The 16441-nt window shown below is 39.5% G+C and overlaps 1 protein-coding gene across 1 annotated transcript; it reads left to right on the top strand.

Annotated features, from left to right (window-relative positions):
• The first annotated feature begins 3102 nt into the window (after nucleotides 1-3102).
• Nucleotides 3103-13868, top strand: prkcda (protein kinase C, delta a). The gene is made up of 18 exons (XM_053636710.1): nucleotides 3103-3264; nucleotides 6448-6576; nucleotides 6653-6852; nucleotides 6944-7010; nucleotides 8237-8396; nucleotides 8604-8635; nucleotides 8740-8825; nucleotides 8914-9043; nucleotides 9133-9233; nucleotides 10127-10211; nucleotides 10301-10431; nucleotides 10606-10779; nucleotides 10912-11003; nucleotides 11099-11161; nucleotides 12010-12148; nucleotides 12254-12442; nucleotides 12615-12743; nucleotides 12840-13868. Exons 2-18 carry the CDS (start codon nucleotides 6468-6470, stop codon nucleotides 12996-12998), a joined length of 2046 nt encoding a protein of 681 aa, XP_053492685.1. The 5' UTR covers nucleotides 3103-3264; nucleotides 6448-6467; the 3' UTR covers nucleotides 12999-13868.
• The last annotated feature ends 2573 nt before the right edge of the window (nucleotides 13869-16441 follow it).

Raw genomic sequence — 16441 nt, 5'->3', positions numbered from 1 at the left:
GTTGTTGCACAGCTTGCTCAGAGCAGACATCTACACCTGTTTAAACGTTCGGATGCTGTCAAAGTCGTCACGCTTGTGTACTGTTTAATTCCAATCATACTGTTTTCTATTAAAAGCAAAACAGAGTGAGTTATTTAATACAGTGCTGCTGGTTCAGCTGGGGAGCAGATTTGAAAGCCAAAGCAGCCCCCTTACCACCCCCAGTCTTGTGCCAAATATCTAAAGCACGCACACACACACACTCACTCTCACTCACTCACTCTCTCTCTCTCTCTCTCTCTCTCTCTCTCTCTCTCTCTCTCACAGATTGCGCATTGCTCACCCACACACTCAAATCTAGGCCATACACTCCAGCACTGTGGACATGCAGGGACTAAATCAGGACAATGCTGCTCACACACAGTAAAAGGAACATTTTTACACCAACAAAATTACTCACTAATCTGATATTCTTAGAGAGAATTTGTTCATATACATTGTAAAAAGATTCCCCATCCAGACACATTCTGCACTCTCAATGTTCATCACAGTTTCATTAAGCAAATGAAACTCCAACGGGGTGTAAATTTTTAAGCCTAGCTTTGAGAATTGTAATGACACTTCAAAGTTCATCAATGACTGCCCTCTACACTCTCAATAAAGATGTCATGAGCATGCACCTACATGCACATTTCCATACTTGCAACTTGCACTGATTCTGCGGTGTGTCAAGGTTTTATGACATGAGGAGAAAAGAAGAGGAGTGGAAAGTACATTATACGCACACACACACACACACACATATATATATATATATATATATATATATATATATATATATATATATATATATATATGTGTGTGTGTGTGTGTGTGTGTGTGTGTGTGTGTGTGTGTGTGTATAATGTACTTTTCACTCCTCTTCTTTTCTCCTCATGTCATAAAACCTATATATATATATAGAAAGTGAGAGAGGGAGAGACAGAGGGGACAAAATGGATGGCTTATTTGCTTTAATGCCAGTGAGTTAAAGCAGCATGAGCATGATAACATTAGTTAAGTTGCTTAGGAGTTCTCAAACCTTGATCAGGGTCCTTGGTTCAACCCTGAGCTCAGGCTATCGGCCAAGTTTTAGTGTTCTCTCCGTGAAGCATTATACTCCCAGTGTCCATGTGGATTTCCTTTGGGTTCTTTGGTTTTCTCCCACCTTCCAATAACATGATGATGATATATATATATATACAGTATCTCACAAAAGTGAGTACACCCCTCACATTTTTGTAAATATTTGATTATATCTTTTCATGTGACAACACTGAAGAAATGACACTTTGCTACAATGTAAAGTAGTGAGTGTACAGCTTGTGTAACAGTGTAAATTTGCTGTCCCCACAAAATAACTCAACACACAGCCATTAATGTCTAAACCACTGGCAACAAATGTGAGTACACCCCTAAGTGAAAATGTCCAAATTGGGCCCAAAGTGTCAATATTTTGTGTGGCCACCATTATTTTCCAGCACTGCCTTAACCCTCTTGGGCATGGAGTTCACCAGAGCTTCACAGGTTGCCACTGGAGTCCTCTTCCACTCCTCCATGATGACATCACGGAGCTGGTGGATGTTAGAGACCTTGTGCTCCTCCATCTTCCATTTGAGGATGCCCCACAGATGCTCAATAGGGTTTAGGTCTGGAGACATGCTTGGTCAGTTTATCACCTTCACCCTCAGCTTCTTTAGCAAGACAGTGGTCGTCTTAGAGGTGTGTTTGGGGTCGTTATCATGCTGGAATACTGCCCTGCGGCCCAGTCTCCGAAGGGAGGGGATCATGCTCTGCTTCAGTACGTCACAGTACATGTTGGCATTCATGGTTCCCTCAATGAACTGTAGCCCCCCAGTGCCGGCAGCACTCACGCAGCCCCAGACCATGATACTCCCACCACCATGCTTGACTCTAGGCAAGACACACTTGTCTTTGGACTCCTCACCTGGTTGCCGCCACACACGCTTGACACCATCTGAACCAAATAAGTTTATCTTGGTCTCATCAGACCACAGGACATGGTTCCAGTAATCCATGTGCTTAGTCTGCTTGTCTTCAGCAAACTGTTTGCGGGCTTTCTTGTGCATCATCTTCAGAAGAGGCTTCCTTCTGGGACGACAGCCGTGCAGACCAATTTGATGCAGTGTGTGGCGTATGGTCTGAGCACTGACAGGCTGACCCCCCACCCCTTCAACCTCTGCAGCAATGCTGGCAGCACTCATACGTCTATTTCCCAGACACAACCTTTGGATATGACGCTGAGCACATGCACTCAACTTCTTTGGTGGATCATGGCGAGGCCTGTTCTGAGTGGAACCTGTCCTGTTAAACCGCTGTATGGTCTTGGCCACCGTGCTGCAGCTCAGTGTCAGGGTCTTGGGAATCTTCTTATAGCCTAGGCCATCTTTATGTAGAGCAACAATTCTTTTTTTTCAGATCCTCAGAGAGTTCTTTGCCATGCGGTGCCATGTTGACCTTCCACTGACCAGTATGACGGAGTGTGAGAGCGATGAGACCAAATTAACACACCTGCTCCCCATTCACACCTGAGACCTTGTAGTTACGTTTGCTTAGTTACGTTTGCTTAGCACAAGTGTTGTGAAGCATTATACTCCCTGTGTCCATGTGGATTTCCTCTGGGTTCTCTGGTTTTCTTCCACCTTCCAAAAATATGCTGGTGATATAAAACAAAACAAAACAGGATAACGTGATTACTGAAAGTCAGCTGTGTTGTCAAGACAGAGATGAGATGGCAAGAGTTATTTAAATTACCAAAAAGAGCAGGACTACAGGTATGTTAGTATGTGTGGGCGTGGCCACAAGGGTGGTCAACTGCTGCTTTACGTTGGCAGCTGCCAGCCATGTGACCACGCTCATTACAGAATACACTAACCAACACACCTGTAGTCCTGCACTATTTTATTGATTGATTTATTGATTTATTTAAGCGAAAATGGACCGGGAGAAAGCTCAAAGAAAATGACAAGAGAAACTGCGTCCAAAACCACATATTACAAATACAAAGTAGTCTGTCATAATCGTACACCACCTGTGGTTTGCACACTTTTGAACTAAGCAGTAGTGTTTAGCGGTTTAGGACGCAGCCACAGAAAGAGCGCGAGCACCTGGGCGACGTCACTCCGCCCCACTTTGTCCTCGAGCGAGCTGCACTTCCTCCAGCGCACAACGAGACAGCAGGCGCAGGGGAGCGGGGAAGACAAAAACCTCTCTATTGGAAGAGTGGTAAGTCGGAAAAGAAATGTTATGACCGCTTTTGAATTCTACAGGTTTTCTGACAATGTAACGATATTGAAAGTGCAGAAATCTTTCCTCTCTGAGTGAAGGCTGTAAGCTTCTCTGTCTTCAAGGACTTCTTCCTCAGAGCTGGGTCGCAGTTTTGTGTTCGTTCAGCTGGGCTGAACTATATACATGTAAACACATTTATTTATTTATTTTAAACATTTAAGAATTGCCTTAAAGTTGTTTGTTTAATAATAATAATAATAATAATAATAATAATAATAATAAAACCTCTTTAAGAGTCATGTCATACAAATTGTGGCGCAAAGAAATCTTTGAAAATAGAACATGTTTTTAAACTGCTCAGGTGATTTTGCTCACTCCATGGTGTAAATAGTGAGCTGCCTCTGAGTGCAATTTGTCCAGAAACCCTTTTCGTCCTTTCTGTTTGGCAAACCTGGACTGTGTGCACCTAAACTAAACTGCATTTTTAACATTATACATTTTTTTTAATTGCATCCGAATCACACCAAAACACCTGTTTCACTTATTTGGTCATGCGTGGACTTGAAATGTTTAGGTGCATAATATATATAGAGTGTAAAAATAAAAAATCGGACAGATTTTGATTAATATTGAGACTAATTGACTTTATGGTGGAAAGATAGATGAGCCGTATTAGACCTAGTACCGTTTACAGCGTTGATGCTGTAGCTTGCAGCTGTCCGGAACAAACAAGCTGCAATAAACTGCTGGATGTCGTGTTGCTGCACCTCTAACTATTCCTCCAACACCACTCTACAATATGTGTTGTACGATTGCCTTAATGTCGGGTTGCCGTGGAGATCAACATCCTGTTTCTGTGGTTGTGTCTCACATCACCACAGTATTGGGCCCACCATAGCGACTTCCTCTCTACTTTCAAGCGCGCGCGCACACACACACACACACACACACACACACACACAATGTTGTCCGCAACATTTTGAACCGTCATGGTTTCATCATATGATCAGAATATTGCTTATTGCTCTGCAGATTTGGAAATGCTCTCTAGCGTGTCCGCTTTTCATCAGTGTTTAATGTGATTGGGTTAAAGAGCAAGCTGACTACATTAACACATACACACATTAAGGATTTTGCTAGCCAGTTACACTTGATACTGTACCTCTGAGGTATTGCAACCGAGGGTAGTTTAGAACGATCTCTGGGCGATGTACAAAAGCATCCACTGCTTGACATTTTGCATTTGCACACTGTTAGGAAAAAAAATATATTTGGTTATCTAGGGAAGTTCTGTGTAGAACCTAACAATAGTGTTTTAAAAAGCTTCCTTTCGGAAGCCACAACTATGCTATGTGTCTAGCCACCTCGCCGCTGATTATTTTCCTATAACAGCACACCCTGTTAAGTTTTATTCCTTACATATCACACATTTATCTGTTGTCTGCATAGGTCTGCTTCTATTTGCTAGCCTTGTCTTTTGCTTCTAGACTAATGTCACTGTTGTTGCTTTTTCTCTCTGTATGCTAATGCAGTTGGTTAAATGATCCCAGGTCCAACAACGAATACTGATTTTATAATCAAGTGCTGAATAGTATACAAAAGCACTGACGTGCCAGCTGCTGTTTGGGACGCCGCTCGGGACACGAGTCACGCTTCTCCTTATTGCGTGTAGGATTTTGTTGTTCTGTCTCACCTGTGTGTAGGCAGGTGTGTAGTCTTTTAAGAGCTGAGAGTATGCACCCAGGAATAGTTTGCATGTATGAGGGTGGTGAGTAAGAAGTTTGGAACAAACTAAGCACTTGTGTTGCTGACCATTGGAATTCTCATCTATATACACACACTTGGATTCACAATCACTCACACACACACATGCTGTATATTTGTGTACTTTCTGATTGTATAGACTGTAAGGTGCTCCAAAAACACCTTTCTGTCCCTTTTGTTTGAGAATGTTTGAGCACAGACTCACATGGAACATGATAACCTCACCTGCCTACACAATGCCTTTCTTTTTTCGCTTTGTTGTTCGCCGTCACACACACACACACACACACACACACACGCACACACACGCACACACACATTTCAGCATGCATAGAAACACACCATTCCTCCACACATTCTCATTCACTGGCATGCTGTCTGTTCTCTGAAGTCAAATATCCTAAAATAGGTGTGCGTGCTCATTTTTCCCTTTTTTTTTTTTTTTTTTTTTTTTCCTTTTTCACTGACTCTGGTGGAAGTGGAATGCACTTCCAATTCCAAGAGGCATGAAGCACTGGAATGATTTAGCTTGCTTAGGTGTTTGGAGTTCAATGTGTTTGGACATGTCCCTGGATAAACATCTATAGGAGTGTGTGTGCAGGAATTAGTGGGTGTATATATTGCCTATTTATTCTTAATTTATTTTGAATGCATTTTTTTTTCACCAACCCCCTTCTTTGGGGGGGGCATTACCATTGTGACTTTTATTAAATTTACTTCATTCATATTTGTGGACATGTTATACTTCGTATTTAAGGGTTAGTATGAGTGAGTGGTGGGTGGTGGGTATAGGGTGTAACAGATAGGACCATCAATGAGACAAAATAGTAGACCAGACTAGACTGGGATGGGTGGGGGTGGGGGTGCGGGATTTGGTTTGGGGGTATCTTACCTATCTAAATGTAGACTGGGTTGTACACTTTAAGATATGTTCTCAATGATATCTAATTTTGTTTTAGCTTGTGCACCCTATGACCAGCTGAAATACTGAAATACGTGGCAATGCCCAGCTCGGTTCTGTACTGTTACGGTGTAGTCCTTGATCCAGTCCAGAGTCCTCTGAAGAATGCAGCTTTAAGGGAGTGTTTGTGTGCGTGTGTGTGTGTGTATAAAAGTGTGTATCAGATTTCCTCTTAGCATTTCAATATTTTAACTTAATAAACAATGAAGACAATCCCAAACCTTGCTTTCTACATTTGCCATATGTTAGGTTTTGAGACAGAACAAACGGCCAGTTTCTTATTTAAGGATGCTGATCGTTCACTCTAGGTATTGTTTGTGCATTTTTTAAAGCACAGTGTGTGTGGGTGTGGTGGCTACTGTGATTGTCCAAATAGTCCTCCACAACTGGGTGTTTCTCAGAGGTTGTGAAAGTTGTGCGCTTATTAAGCATCAGTTTGTGTTACTCGTTCACAGGTTGTGTGTGAGCAGTCACCATGGCCCCCTTCCTGAGGATCACCTTTAATGCCTATGAATTTGGTGTCCTGTCTCCCGTGGCCGAAGCGCCGTTCTGTGCAGTCAAGCTGAAGGAGTCGCTTAGCACAGGTGAGTGAGTGTGTATGTGTGAGTTTTAGTCACTGGTGGGTTTCCTTCCTCATACATGATCCCTCTCTCTTGCCAGACCGAGGGAAGACGCTGATTCAGAGGAAGCCTACCCTGTTTCCTGCTTGGCGCTCCAGTTTTGATGCACATATTTATGAAGGACGCGTCCTCCAGGTTCTGCTTATGCGCACTGCTGACGAGCCGTTAGCAGAAGTCACACTTGGTGTATCTGTTCTAGCAGAGCGGTGCAAGAAAGCCAATGGCCGTGCAGAGTTTTGGGTATGTGTGTGTGTATGTGTGTGTGTGTGTGTGTGTGTGTGTGTGTGTATGTGTATGGAGGTATATCTTAACCCATTCTGTCCATCATCAGGTTGATCTGCAACCTTCAGGAAAAGTGATGATGTGTGTTCAGTATTTCCTGGAAGATATGGACACAGGTGAGATTTAGTGTGTAATGGTGTGGGGGGCATCAGGGGTGTTAGCTAGATTGATCATTCAAGGCTGAGCCCAGATTCTTCTCCATCCAAAAACTTTTAAAAACATACTTTTCATGCATTTTGGGCTGATTGCTTAAAAAATGTGAATATTGGACAAAAAGTTGGATTTATCATAAAATGTGTCGCGAGTGTTATCACTGTTTGGAGGACTACCAGACCGATAAAATCTCAAACTTTTTGGATATCTAATGCGAGACTAGGCTAGTTTAGTGTTACTCGCCAAGTGGAGGCACAACTAAGCTATCGTTGTATGGGTTTAGCTGCTACAGTGCCATGCAAAGTACGTTATCTGTCCTTATGTTCTGCTCATATCATGTTTACGTAACTTGGAACTCATATAGATGTGTACACCCTTTGTTTTCCTGCTCAGCATGAGAGGATGTTAGTGTTCCAGCTTCAGTCCCTGTACTAGTAAAAAAAAATAACTAGTATATCCATTTTTCCTCTCACGCTTATTGAATGTGAGAGCTAGCATTTGGCAGAACTGAGACCTGTCCGCTAATAAGACACGAGCATTTCCACGTTCTCCTGTAAACACTGTCTGATTGGTCTCACCTCCGTTCAATATAACAATATGAGAGCACTGCTGTCGTCTTTTACTGATGATCAGTTACGTAGTGACAATCGGACAATCCAAGTGGAGAATTATTTGGGGCTAAAGAAAAAAATATCAGGCCAGGTTACACCCCTGGGGGGCAGAAGTTTTGCTTCTCACAAATATTTTCATTAATCACGTCTATACATGTCTGCCCTACACCATTCCTTCTTACTTGGTCTTTATTCTGTGGAAATTCTCTGCGCATTTCCAATCTGTACATAGATTTACCACTCATCACTTCAACATCCCAATGTTTCAACTGAAAACAGAATTAGTTTTTCTTTCTACATCACGATGGGTTGGAGAGACCTCATGTTGTTGCTAGCTGTGCGGTTTCTTTCTTTGTAGAAACCTCATTAGGTTAACTAGCATTCTTCATCGAGATGGCTGGGGTGAAATGGCTGGGGTCTGACAGCTGCACTCCAGGAAGAAGGAGGTGCCACTCTGACAGGAAATTATTAGCTTTGTGTCTGATTGTTTCTGATCACTAGTTCAGATGAAAAGAGGAATTTGTTTTGGGGTTTTTTATGGCATTTCTCTTTTACTCTCCCTTTTCTCTGCTACTCAGAGTTTCGTCATTCGGTGGGGACAGAGGAAGAAGCTCCGACTCTAAATCGGCGTCGCGGAGCCATTAAACAGGCCAAAGTTCACTTCATCAAAAACCATGAGTTCATCGCCACCTTCTTTAGACAACCCACTTTTTGCTCTGTGTGCAGAGATTTCGTCTGGTGAGGGTGTGTGTGTGTGTCTTTGAGGGGGTGTGAGCGATCCTACTGTAACAGTCAAATAAGAGCATCTATGAAAATTTATATTTACACTGCCTACCCATTAGCGAAAGGTAAAATGGTATAATGTTATGGTAGAATGATGTAAAAATACAATAATGAGTATAATATAATGATGTAATACTGAATTAACTGTCTTTTATTTGTCAGGGGGTTGAACAAGCAAGGATACAAGTGTAGACGTAAGTATTATTATCTGCACACATTCTTTCCAGTAATGTGTTGTTGTTTTTTTGTTTGTTTTTTTTTTTTTACTTTCAGTTATTTTTTTTGTTTCTTCTGACAGAATGCAATGCAGCCATTCATAAGAAGTGTATTGATAAAATCATTGGCAGATGCACTGGCACAGCGGCCAACAGTCGTGACACTGTGGTATGTGTAACATTCTCAGCATGTAGACTGTTTAGTTTTATCATTCCGATTACATAATGGTGTGTTTTATGTTTGGATGTGTGCTCAGTTTCAGAAGGAGCGCTTTAAAATTGACATGCCACACCGCTTTAAGACCTACAACTACATGAGCCCTACCTTTTGTGACCACTGTGGGAGTCTGCTGTGGGGTCTTGTCAAACAGGGACTGAAGTGTGAGGGTGAGCAAGACCTCATGAAGTATATTTATGCATGCGCATGCATGTGTGTGTTTTATTCTGAGTGGTTCTGATTGTCACCATTTTCCCAGACTGTGCTATGAATGTACATCATAAGTGCCAGACTAAAGTGGCCAACCTTTGTGGAATCAACCAGAAACTATTGGCTGAGGCTCTCACTCAAGTCAGCCAGGTGGGTGTGTGTGTGTGTGTGTGTGTGTGTGTGTGTGCGCGAGCCCATCTTTACTATTTAAAAAAAAAGTTATTAAAATAATGTTTTCAACTTATTTTAATCTGTCTCTAAAGCATTTCTAGTGTATGTGGCATTTCTAGCAGTGATTTTGGACAAGAAGTTGGACACCATGTTGAACTTAACAGTAATGGAAGAATAAGGGCAGGTGTTATGCAACACAATATTACAGTTGTTTTTCATGTGCATCAGCATGTAATGCAAATTAAAATCTATAGCTATGACAGCCTAACAGTCTACCTTAAAACAAGACAGACGAATCAACACGGTTATGTAATTTTATGCAGCGTTCAAGCCTCAAAGCATTATTGTAAAAAATAGTTCTTGTTGTTAATGCTTTTCCCAAGCTTTTATACATAATTACACCAAAATTGAGACACTGCAGTTAGTAAAGCGTAAGCACAAATTCATGCCTCTCAAAAAGCATACCATGTCTAAAATTCAGAGGTTATTTAACGTGTACGCTCAACTAAAGAATTCATGAAAGTATTCCACAATAATACAGTGGGTTTTTTTTTTTGTTGTTGTTGTTGTTGTAAATATTCACCTATATTAGGTTTCCACACAGGGGTTATTGTCTATGCAAGCATAACTTTGATGCCTTTCTTTGTAAATAATTTTGCATACTATATTATTTATTATATATATATATATATATATATTTTTATTTTGGTTATTTTATATAAACTCATGACATGTGATCCCAATTATATCTATTTCAGGTCCAGGCTGTAAGACTACAAATGTAGAAAAGTTCAAGGAAGAAAAACTTAAGGCACTGTACATGTTTTGCATAAATGTTTATTCACTACCCGAAATGTGCATTTGCCTCACAGAAGTCCACGAAGAAGTCTGAAGCGAACACACAGGATCCTGGAGTTTACCAAGACTTCAACAAAAGCCCAGGACCTGATGTTTCTGGTCAGTGCATGTGTGTAATAATTTATGATCGAGTCAGTGATTAATCTAGTAGAAATAATTCTAATGATACCGATGCTGATGCTGTGTAGATGGCCCTCTGTATAGTCATGTCTGGGAAGGTTCAAGTCCTCACCCCCCACCTCGGATCACGCACCAAACACGCATCACAGCCGAGCAGTTCACCTTTCATAAAGTCCTGGGCAAGGGAAGCTTTGGCAAGGTATTGCCTCTTTATGTGCCTCTGACTCTCTTTATTCCTTCTCTCAATCTTCACTTTCATCGGCATATTATACATCTTTCCTGTTATTCACCAATTGTTCCATTTCTCCTCCAGGAAGTGTATATCTTTTCTCTATTCATGTTTTTCACGCAGTGTCCTGTGCGTCTCTCTCAGGTGTTTTTGGCCGAGTTAAAGAACAGTGGGGAATGGTTTGCGGTGAAAGCTCTAAAGAAAGATGTGGTGTTGATGGATGATGATGTAGAATGCACCATGGTGGAAAAGCGGGTGCTGGCTCTGGCCTGGGATAATCCATTCCTTACACACCTCTACTCCACATTTCAGACCAAGGTAAGACATGTATTAGATCCATAAAAGATCCATCCAATATTAGTCCATATATCTCCTGCTGTGTATACCATTCAACTTTTGTTATTGTCTTCATTAAGAACAATAAGGTTTACTAAGCAATCTGTATGCTAGGAGCACTTGTTCTTTGTGATGGAGTATCTGAACGGAGGAGACCTGATGTTCCATATACAGGAAAAAGGACGTTTTGACCTCTACAGAGCCACGTGAGACAAAAACGCAGACGTTAAAACAATATTCATATAAAATCTGCTTTTGGCTGTAACAAGTCTAATACAATCTTTTCTTTCCTTCACTATAGATTCTATGCAGCTGAAATTGTATGTGGATTACAGTTCCTGCATGGAAAAGGGATCATCTACAGGTACATCTGACGAATTTCATTTCAAAACAGAGTATACACATTTTTCCAAAATTGTGGTAATTAATGATATATATATTTATATATAATATATATATCGTACAGAAAAATTCTTGTATCTTACTCTTAAAATTTCTTGAAGACACATTTATGTAACTATTTTGCTAACTCGTATTTGTCTAGAAACAAATTTTTAATCCATCCTAAACAACAGAATCCCATAGTGAATATCTAACATGCATTTAGACGTAAAAATAAATAGTGAATAGAAATGGAAAATATCAAAGTGTCTTGTATATAAGAATGTGAAAAAATATATAGTTGATTAAAATGAAATTATATACACAAAGTTTAACTACAATTATATTGTTAGATTATAAACAGCTTTCTGAGTCAAATAGATTTAAAAGCTTTAAATTCAATAGTTAGCTTTAATATTTCTCACTACGCTGGATCGCCTCTCCCAAACTGAGCTGCTGATACTTTAATTTTTCCCTCTTGCATGATAATCCATGTAGGGCTGCTTTAAATAGATCATCTCATCTATCGTTCCAATAATTCTTTAACCTAATTAAACTAAACTGATAAAGGGGTTTTTTTTTGTTGTTTTTTTTTTTTTTTAAGTTTAGGGCTTTCACTGAGGTAGTTGATGTGAACAGGTTAGGTAAATAAAACTCAGGCGCAGGGCTGACATGACAAATAACGTTTGTTTTTTTTTTACAAAGAACCCGGTAAACGAACATATTTGCTTGTACATGTATGTAGTGATTGATGAGCATTTGGTTCCACTGATAAACACACAAGGTGAGAATTTGGATTATACACCACTGCATTTCCTTTCTCCTTCATAGAGACCTGAAGTTGGATAATGTAATGCTAGATGGAGAGGGTCATATAAAGATTGCTGATTTTGGCATGTGTAAGGAGAAGGTCTTTGGAGACAATTTTGCCACAACATTCTGTGGAACCCCAGACTACATTGCCCCAGAGGTATGAAAAAGGCTCCAGGTGAAATTACTGAAGACGTCCGTGTTCTCTTCTGTTACAGTGTGTGTGTGTGTGTGTGTGTGTGTGTGTGTGTGTGTGTGTGTGTAGATCTTATTAGGTCAGCAGTATTCATTCTCTGTGGACTGGTGGTCATTTGGTGTGCTGGTGTACGAGATGCTGATTGGTCAGTCCCCATTCCATGGCGATGATGAGGATGAACTGTTCGAGTCAATCCGCATGGACACACCTCACTACCCCCGATGGATCCCAGTGGAAACCAGAGACATGCTAGAGCGGGTACATATATACACACATGATTGTGTAAACGTGAATGCTCATATTAATATATTACACTGCTGTACTGGAAAGCTTGCATAAGTAAATTAAGTGATTTAGATTTTCTTAATTAAAAAAAGGTAGCATTGTTTCACAGATTACTTTTTTTTTTCCTTCCCTTTTACAACTATAGTTGTTTGAGCGGGACCCTTCTTGCCGTTTGGGTATTGTGGGTAATATCCGAGCTCATCTGTTCTTTAAGTCCATTAACTGGTCTGCTTTAGAGAAGAGAGAAATTGAACCCCCTTTCCAGCCGCAAGTGGTACGATCGGTATTTTATCACAAATATGAAGGCTAAAATAATCCTTTTGTTCCCCTCTTTATCATGCATCTGATTCCTGTTGTTTCCTGTTTGCAGAAAGCTGCCAATGACTGCAGTAACTTTGACCGGGAATTTTTAAGCGAGAAGCCCCGCCTCTCTCACTGTGAGAAAGGTTTGATTGACTCAATGGACCAGAGCGCCTTTGCTGGCTTCTCATTCATTAATCCAAAAATGGAGCACCTCTTGCAGAAGTGACGGACGATACATCTCCGTTACTTAGCATGTGAGGAAACGGTCCAGTGCGATTATAACGTTAACGTTTAGAGCCAAAATGTTTCTGTGTCACAAACAGGTCCACTAGCTCTACTTTCTCAGAATAAGGTTTTCGAATCATGGATAATTAGACTGCAACATGTTAGATAAATGAATTTTAAACACTGAAGCATTACATCACGTTCCTTCATTAAGGTAGGTGGTTTAGAGGTGATAACTAGACCTCCAGGTTAGGTATTCCATTTTTTGGCACACCCTTACAAAGTCCATGTAGACTTAGTTTTATTCAGTTAGTTCTTTTGTCAATAGTAACCCATTTATTACTTCATTAATCATGTGTGCATAAACACTGATAATGTTTTTAAAGACATAAGGTTAGATGTTTGGATGAATAAAAAATTGAAGGGAAGAGGAAAGGACACGAGCGTTTAGATTATTATACGTGAAGGTTACTAGGCTCTTTTGTGGTGTTGTATAGCATTGTGCTATGAGTTTGTAACTTTATGTATAGGTGCATATGGTGTATGTCATGTTGTGCAAACAGATTCAGTCCTTGTGTTCGTGTGTATTATTAGGAATTAAGTAAATAAAACCATGGATTTTAATATGTATATTAAGCAAGCATGTTTGCGCACATGTCTAACCTTAACATAAGCACAACATGAGTGTGAGTCTTATACTGTAAATTAAGATGTGTGTGTGTGTGTGTGTGTGTGTGTGTGTGTATATAAATATATATATATATATATATATCTGGTAGAGACGCTCTTGGCTTGTTGTATATGCATATTGTTGCATTTAAATTTAGTTTATTATCTGCCATTAAACATGAGCACATGATCAAACATAAAATGCTCTGCATTTATTGTAATTTGATTCGTTGGAGCTTGATTCGAATGCTACTGTTGACTGGTACAGAAGACTGCATAGTGCGTCACCTGACATGCCCAATATCACTTTTCAATTATTTTACTTCTCAGTGCTAAAGTTGATGAGGTAACAACATCATAATTGGGATTTTTATCGTCTCTTCCATTTATCCAGCCACAGTAACCACTTTATCCTGCTCAGAATCATGGTATCTGCTGGCAATCTGCTGGCAATGCTGGGTGCAAGCAGGAGAATTCACTCCCAGATGGTACACCAGTCCATCACTGGGCACCATGCATACACATATTCATACCTAGGGGCAATTTAGCACAAGTCCACCTACCTGCAGGTTTTTGGGAGGGGGAGGAAACTCAAATGAAAACGGAGAATATACAGAACCCCACACAATCAGTAACCTGAGCTCAGGAATGAACCAGGCATCCTGGAGGTGTGAGGCAGCCAATACTTACCACTGCGCCACCATGCTGCCCTTATAGTGTCTCTTTACAAAAACGAAAACGTTTTAAAGAAAGCATTTCACTTGCTAAAAAATAAATAGAGCTTTAAGCAGATATATTTATGGCTCCTGTTCTTATTAAGATCTTACTGAATAACTGATAAGCCTGTATATGTTCGGAAATAAAACAGTCATGAAAACACACACACAGGCCTACACAAATCTACTCACACATGCACTCAGATATGCGCTTGTAAAAACTGCATAGGAAGGAAGCAAATTACTGTTGTATTTGCATTTTTTGTTTACAATCCTATAAGTAATAAACTGTTTTCATTTGTTCGCAATAACCAGTTTTACTGTCTAGCTGTACAGACTACACATTTTTTACTGATCACTATCTGACAGTCAAATAGCTTTGGGGGTTAAGAATTTTTTTTTTTAAAGTATACTTTCTTCAACATACATAGACAGAGAAGACATGGTTTAATGTGAAACACATCTAAAAGCCATGCATTCTGTATCATTTTAATGGGTAGCCCAATTTACCTGAGCTTATACAGTATCTTACAAAAGTGAGCACACCCCTCACATTTTTGTAAATATTTGATGATATCTTTTCATGTGACAACACTGAAGAAATGACACTTTGCTACAATGTAAAGTAGTGAGTGTACAGCTTGTGTAACAGTGTAAATTTGCTGTCCCCTCAAAATAACTCAACATACAGACATTAATGTCTAAACCGCTGGCAACAAAAGTGAGTACACCCCTAAGTGAAAATGTCCAAATTGGGCCCAATTAGCCATTTTCCCTCCCTGGGGTCATGTGACTTGTTAGTGTTACAAGGTCTCAGGTGTGAATGGGCCATCTACCATCTACCTCACAGCTTTCAGTTGCAAAGAATACATGGAAAGAAGAAGAAGAAAGAAGTAGTGTTCTTATAACTACAAACACATGAATGTATGATTCAGAGGTCTCTGTGAGTCAGGATACTTTTATATGTGCTATATGTGAATTTGAGGTTTTCCATTATCATGTAATCCAAATCCTGACTGTACTTCAGCTAAAAAGGTTGGGGGATTGCGCCGTCTTGTGGAGGATTTAATACTGGACTTTAACTCAGAATTGGATGCAAATAAATGATAATTTGACTCATTTTAAATTCTCAACGGAACGAGCAGTAAGAATCTTATCGTTTTTTATCTGTTCTTTGTATGAAACCTTAGTTAAATAAAAACGAGAGTTTGTAAATGTACTCTCTACATATATACACTGTTTACAAATTAGCTTAATTTCTAAGACAATGTACAGTTGGCTACAAAAGTTTGTACTCCCCATGCACCTCTATTTTTAGCAGTTTTTCTAGGGAAAAATAAATAAATAAAATTCCAGGATGTTCAAAACGAAATGGGGATGTATTCTACAATATGATAACAACCCAAAACATAAGCCAACATCAACAGAAAAATAATGTGAAAAGAGATTTTGCCATGACCCTAATTTTGAAGAAGTGAAATTATTGTTCCATAATATAAATCATTTCAGCTAATGTAAATATATGCACAATTAGTAATAAGATGCATATATCATTTGAATTGTAAATGTAAAGACATGTTTATAAACATTAGTAAATATATAATCATATATATATAATGTGTGTGTGTGTGTGTATATATGTAACTACTATAAATAGCATATAATAATAGCATGTAATAGCATAAAGTGAGTAATAATGGGATATATATTGTGTAGTTTGTTTATAATAATTGTGTAAAAACGTATAAATACTCATATATACTTGATTTTTTTTCATACCTAAAAGTCTGCTTTGTAGATGTGAAATTATTGCTTAATTGTATAAATAATTTTAGGTGAGGTAAACAGTATGTGCATATAAGTGTACATTCTTAATTCTCATTCCATACAAGTTAATTTTGTAGAAGTGAGATTATTATTGTGAGCGAATACAGATTATTAGATAAGATGATGTAAAGCTGTGAGCGAGGTATAGTAAAGAGGTTCGTGTTTTGGCGTTGTAGTGCTCGCGCTTGCTAGTTTACTTCCGGTTTCACAATAACGTCGGCCACGCCAGTCA

This window comes from Ictalurus furcatus, chromosome 11 (genome assembly GCF_023375685.1).
Source record: "Ictalurus furcatus strain D&B chromosome 11, Billie_1.0, whole genome shotgun sequence".
NCBI classification, from domain to species: Eukaryota; Metazoa; Chordata; class Actinopteri; order Siluriformes; family Ictaluridae; genus Ictalurus; species Ictalurus furcatus.
This window is presented reverse-complemented; position numbering and strand designations above follow the sequence as displayed.

Bases quoted from the DNA above. Each gene is read 5' to 3' on its own strand.
- prkcda (XM_053636710.1), top strand. From the start codon at position 6,468: ATGGCCCCCTTCCTGAGGATCACCTTTAATGCCTATGAATTTGGTGTC. The intron at 7,011-8,236 runs GTGAGATTTAGT...TCTGCTACTCAG, and splicing joins CCTGGAAGATATGGACACAG to AGTTTCGTCATTCGGTGGGG. The intron at 12,443-12,614 runs GTACATATATAC...TTACAACTATAG, and splicing joins CCAGAGACATGCTAGAGCGG to TTGTTTGAGCGGGACCCTTC.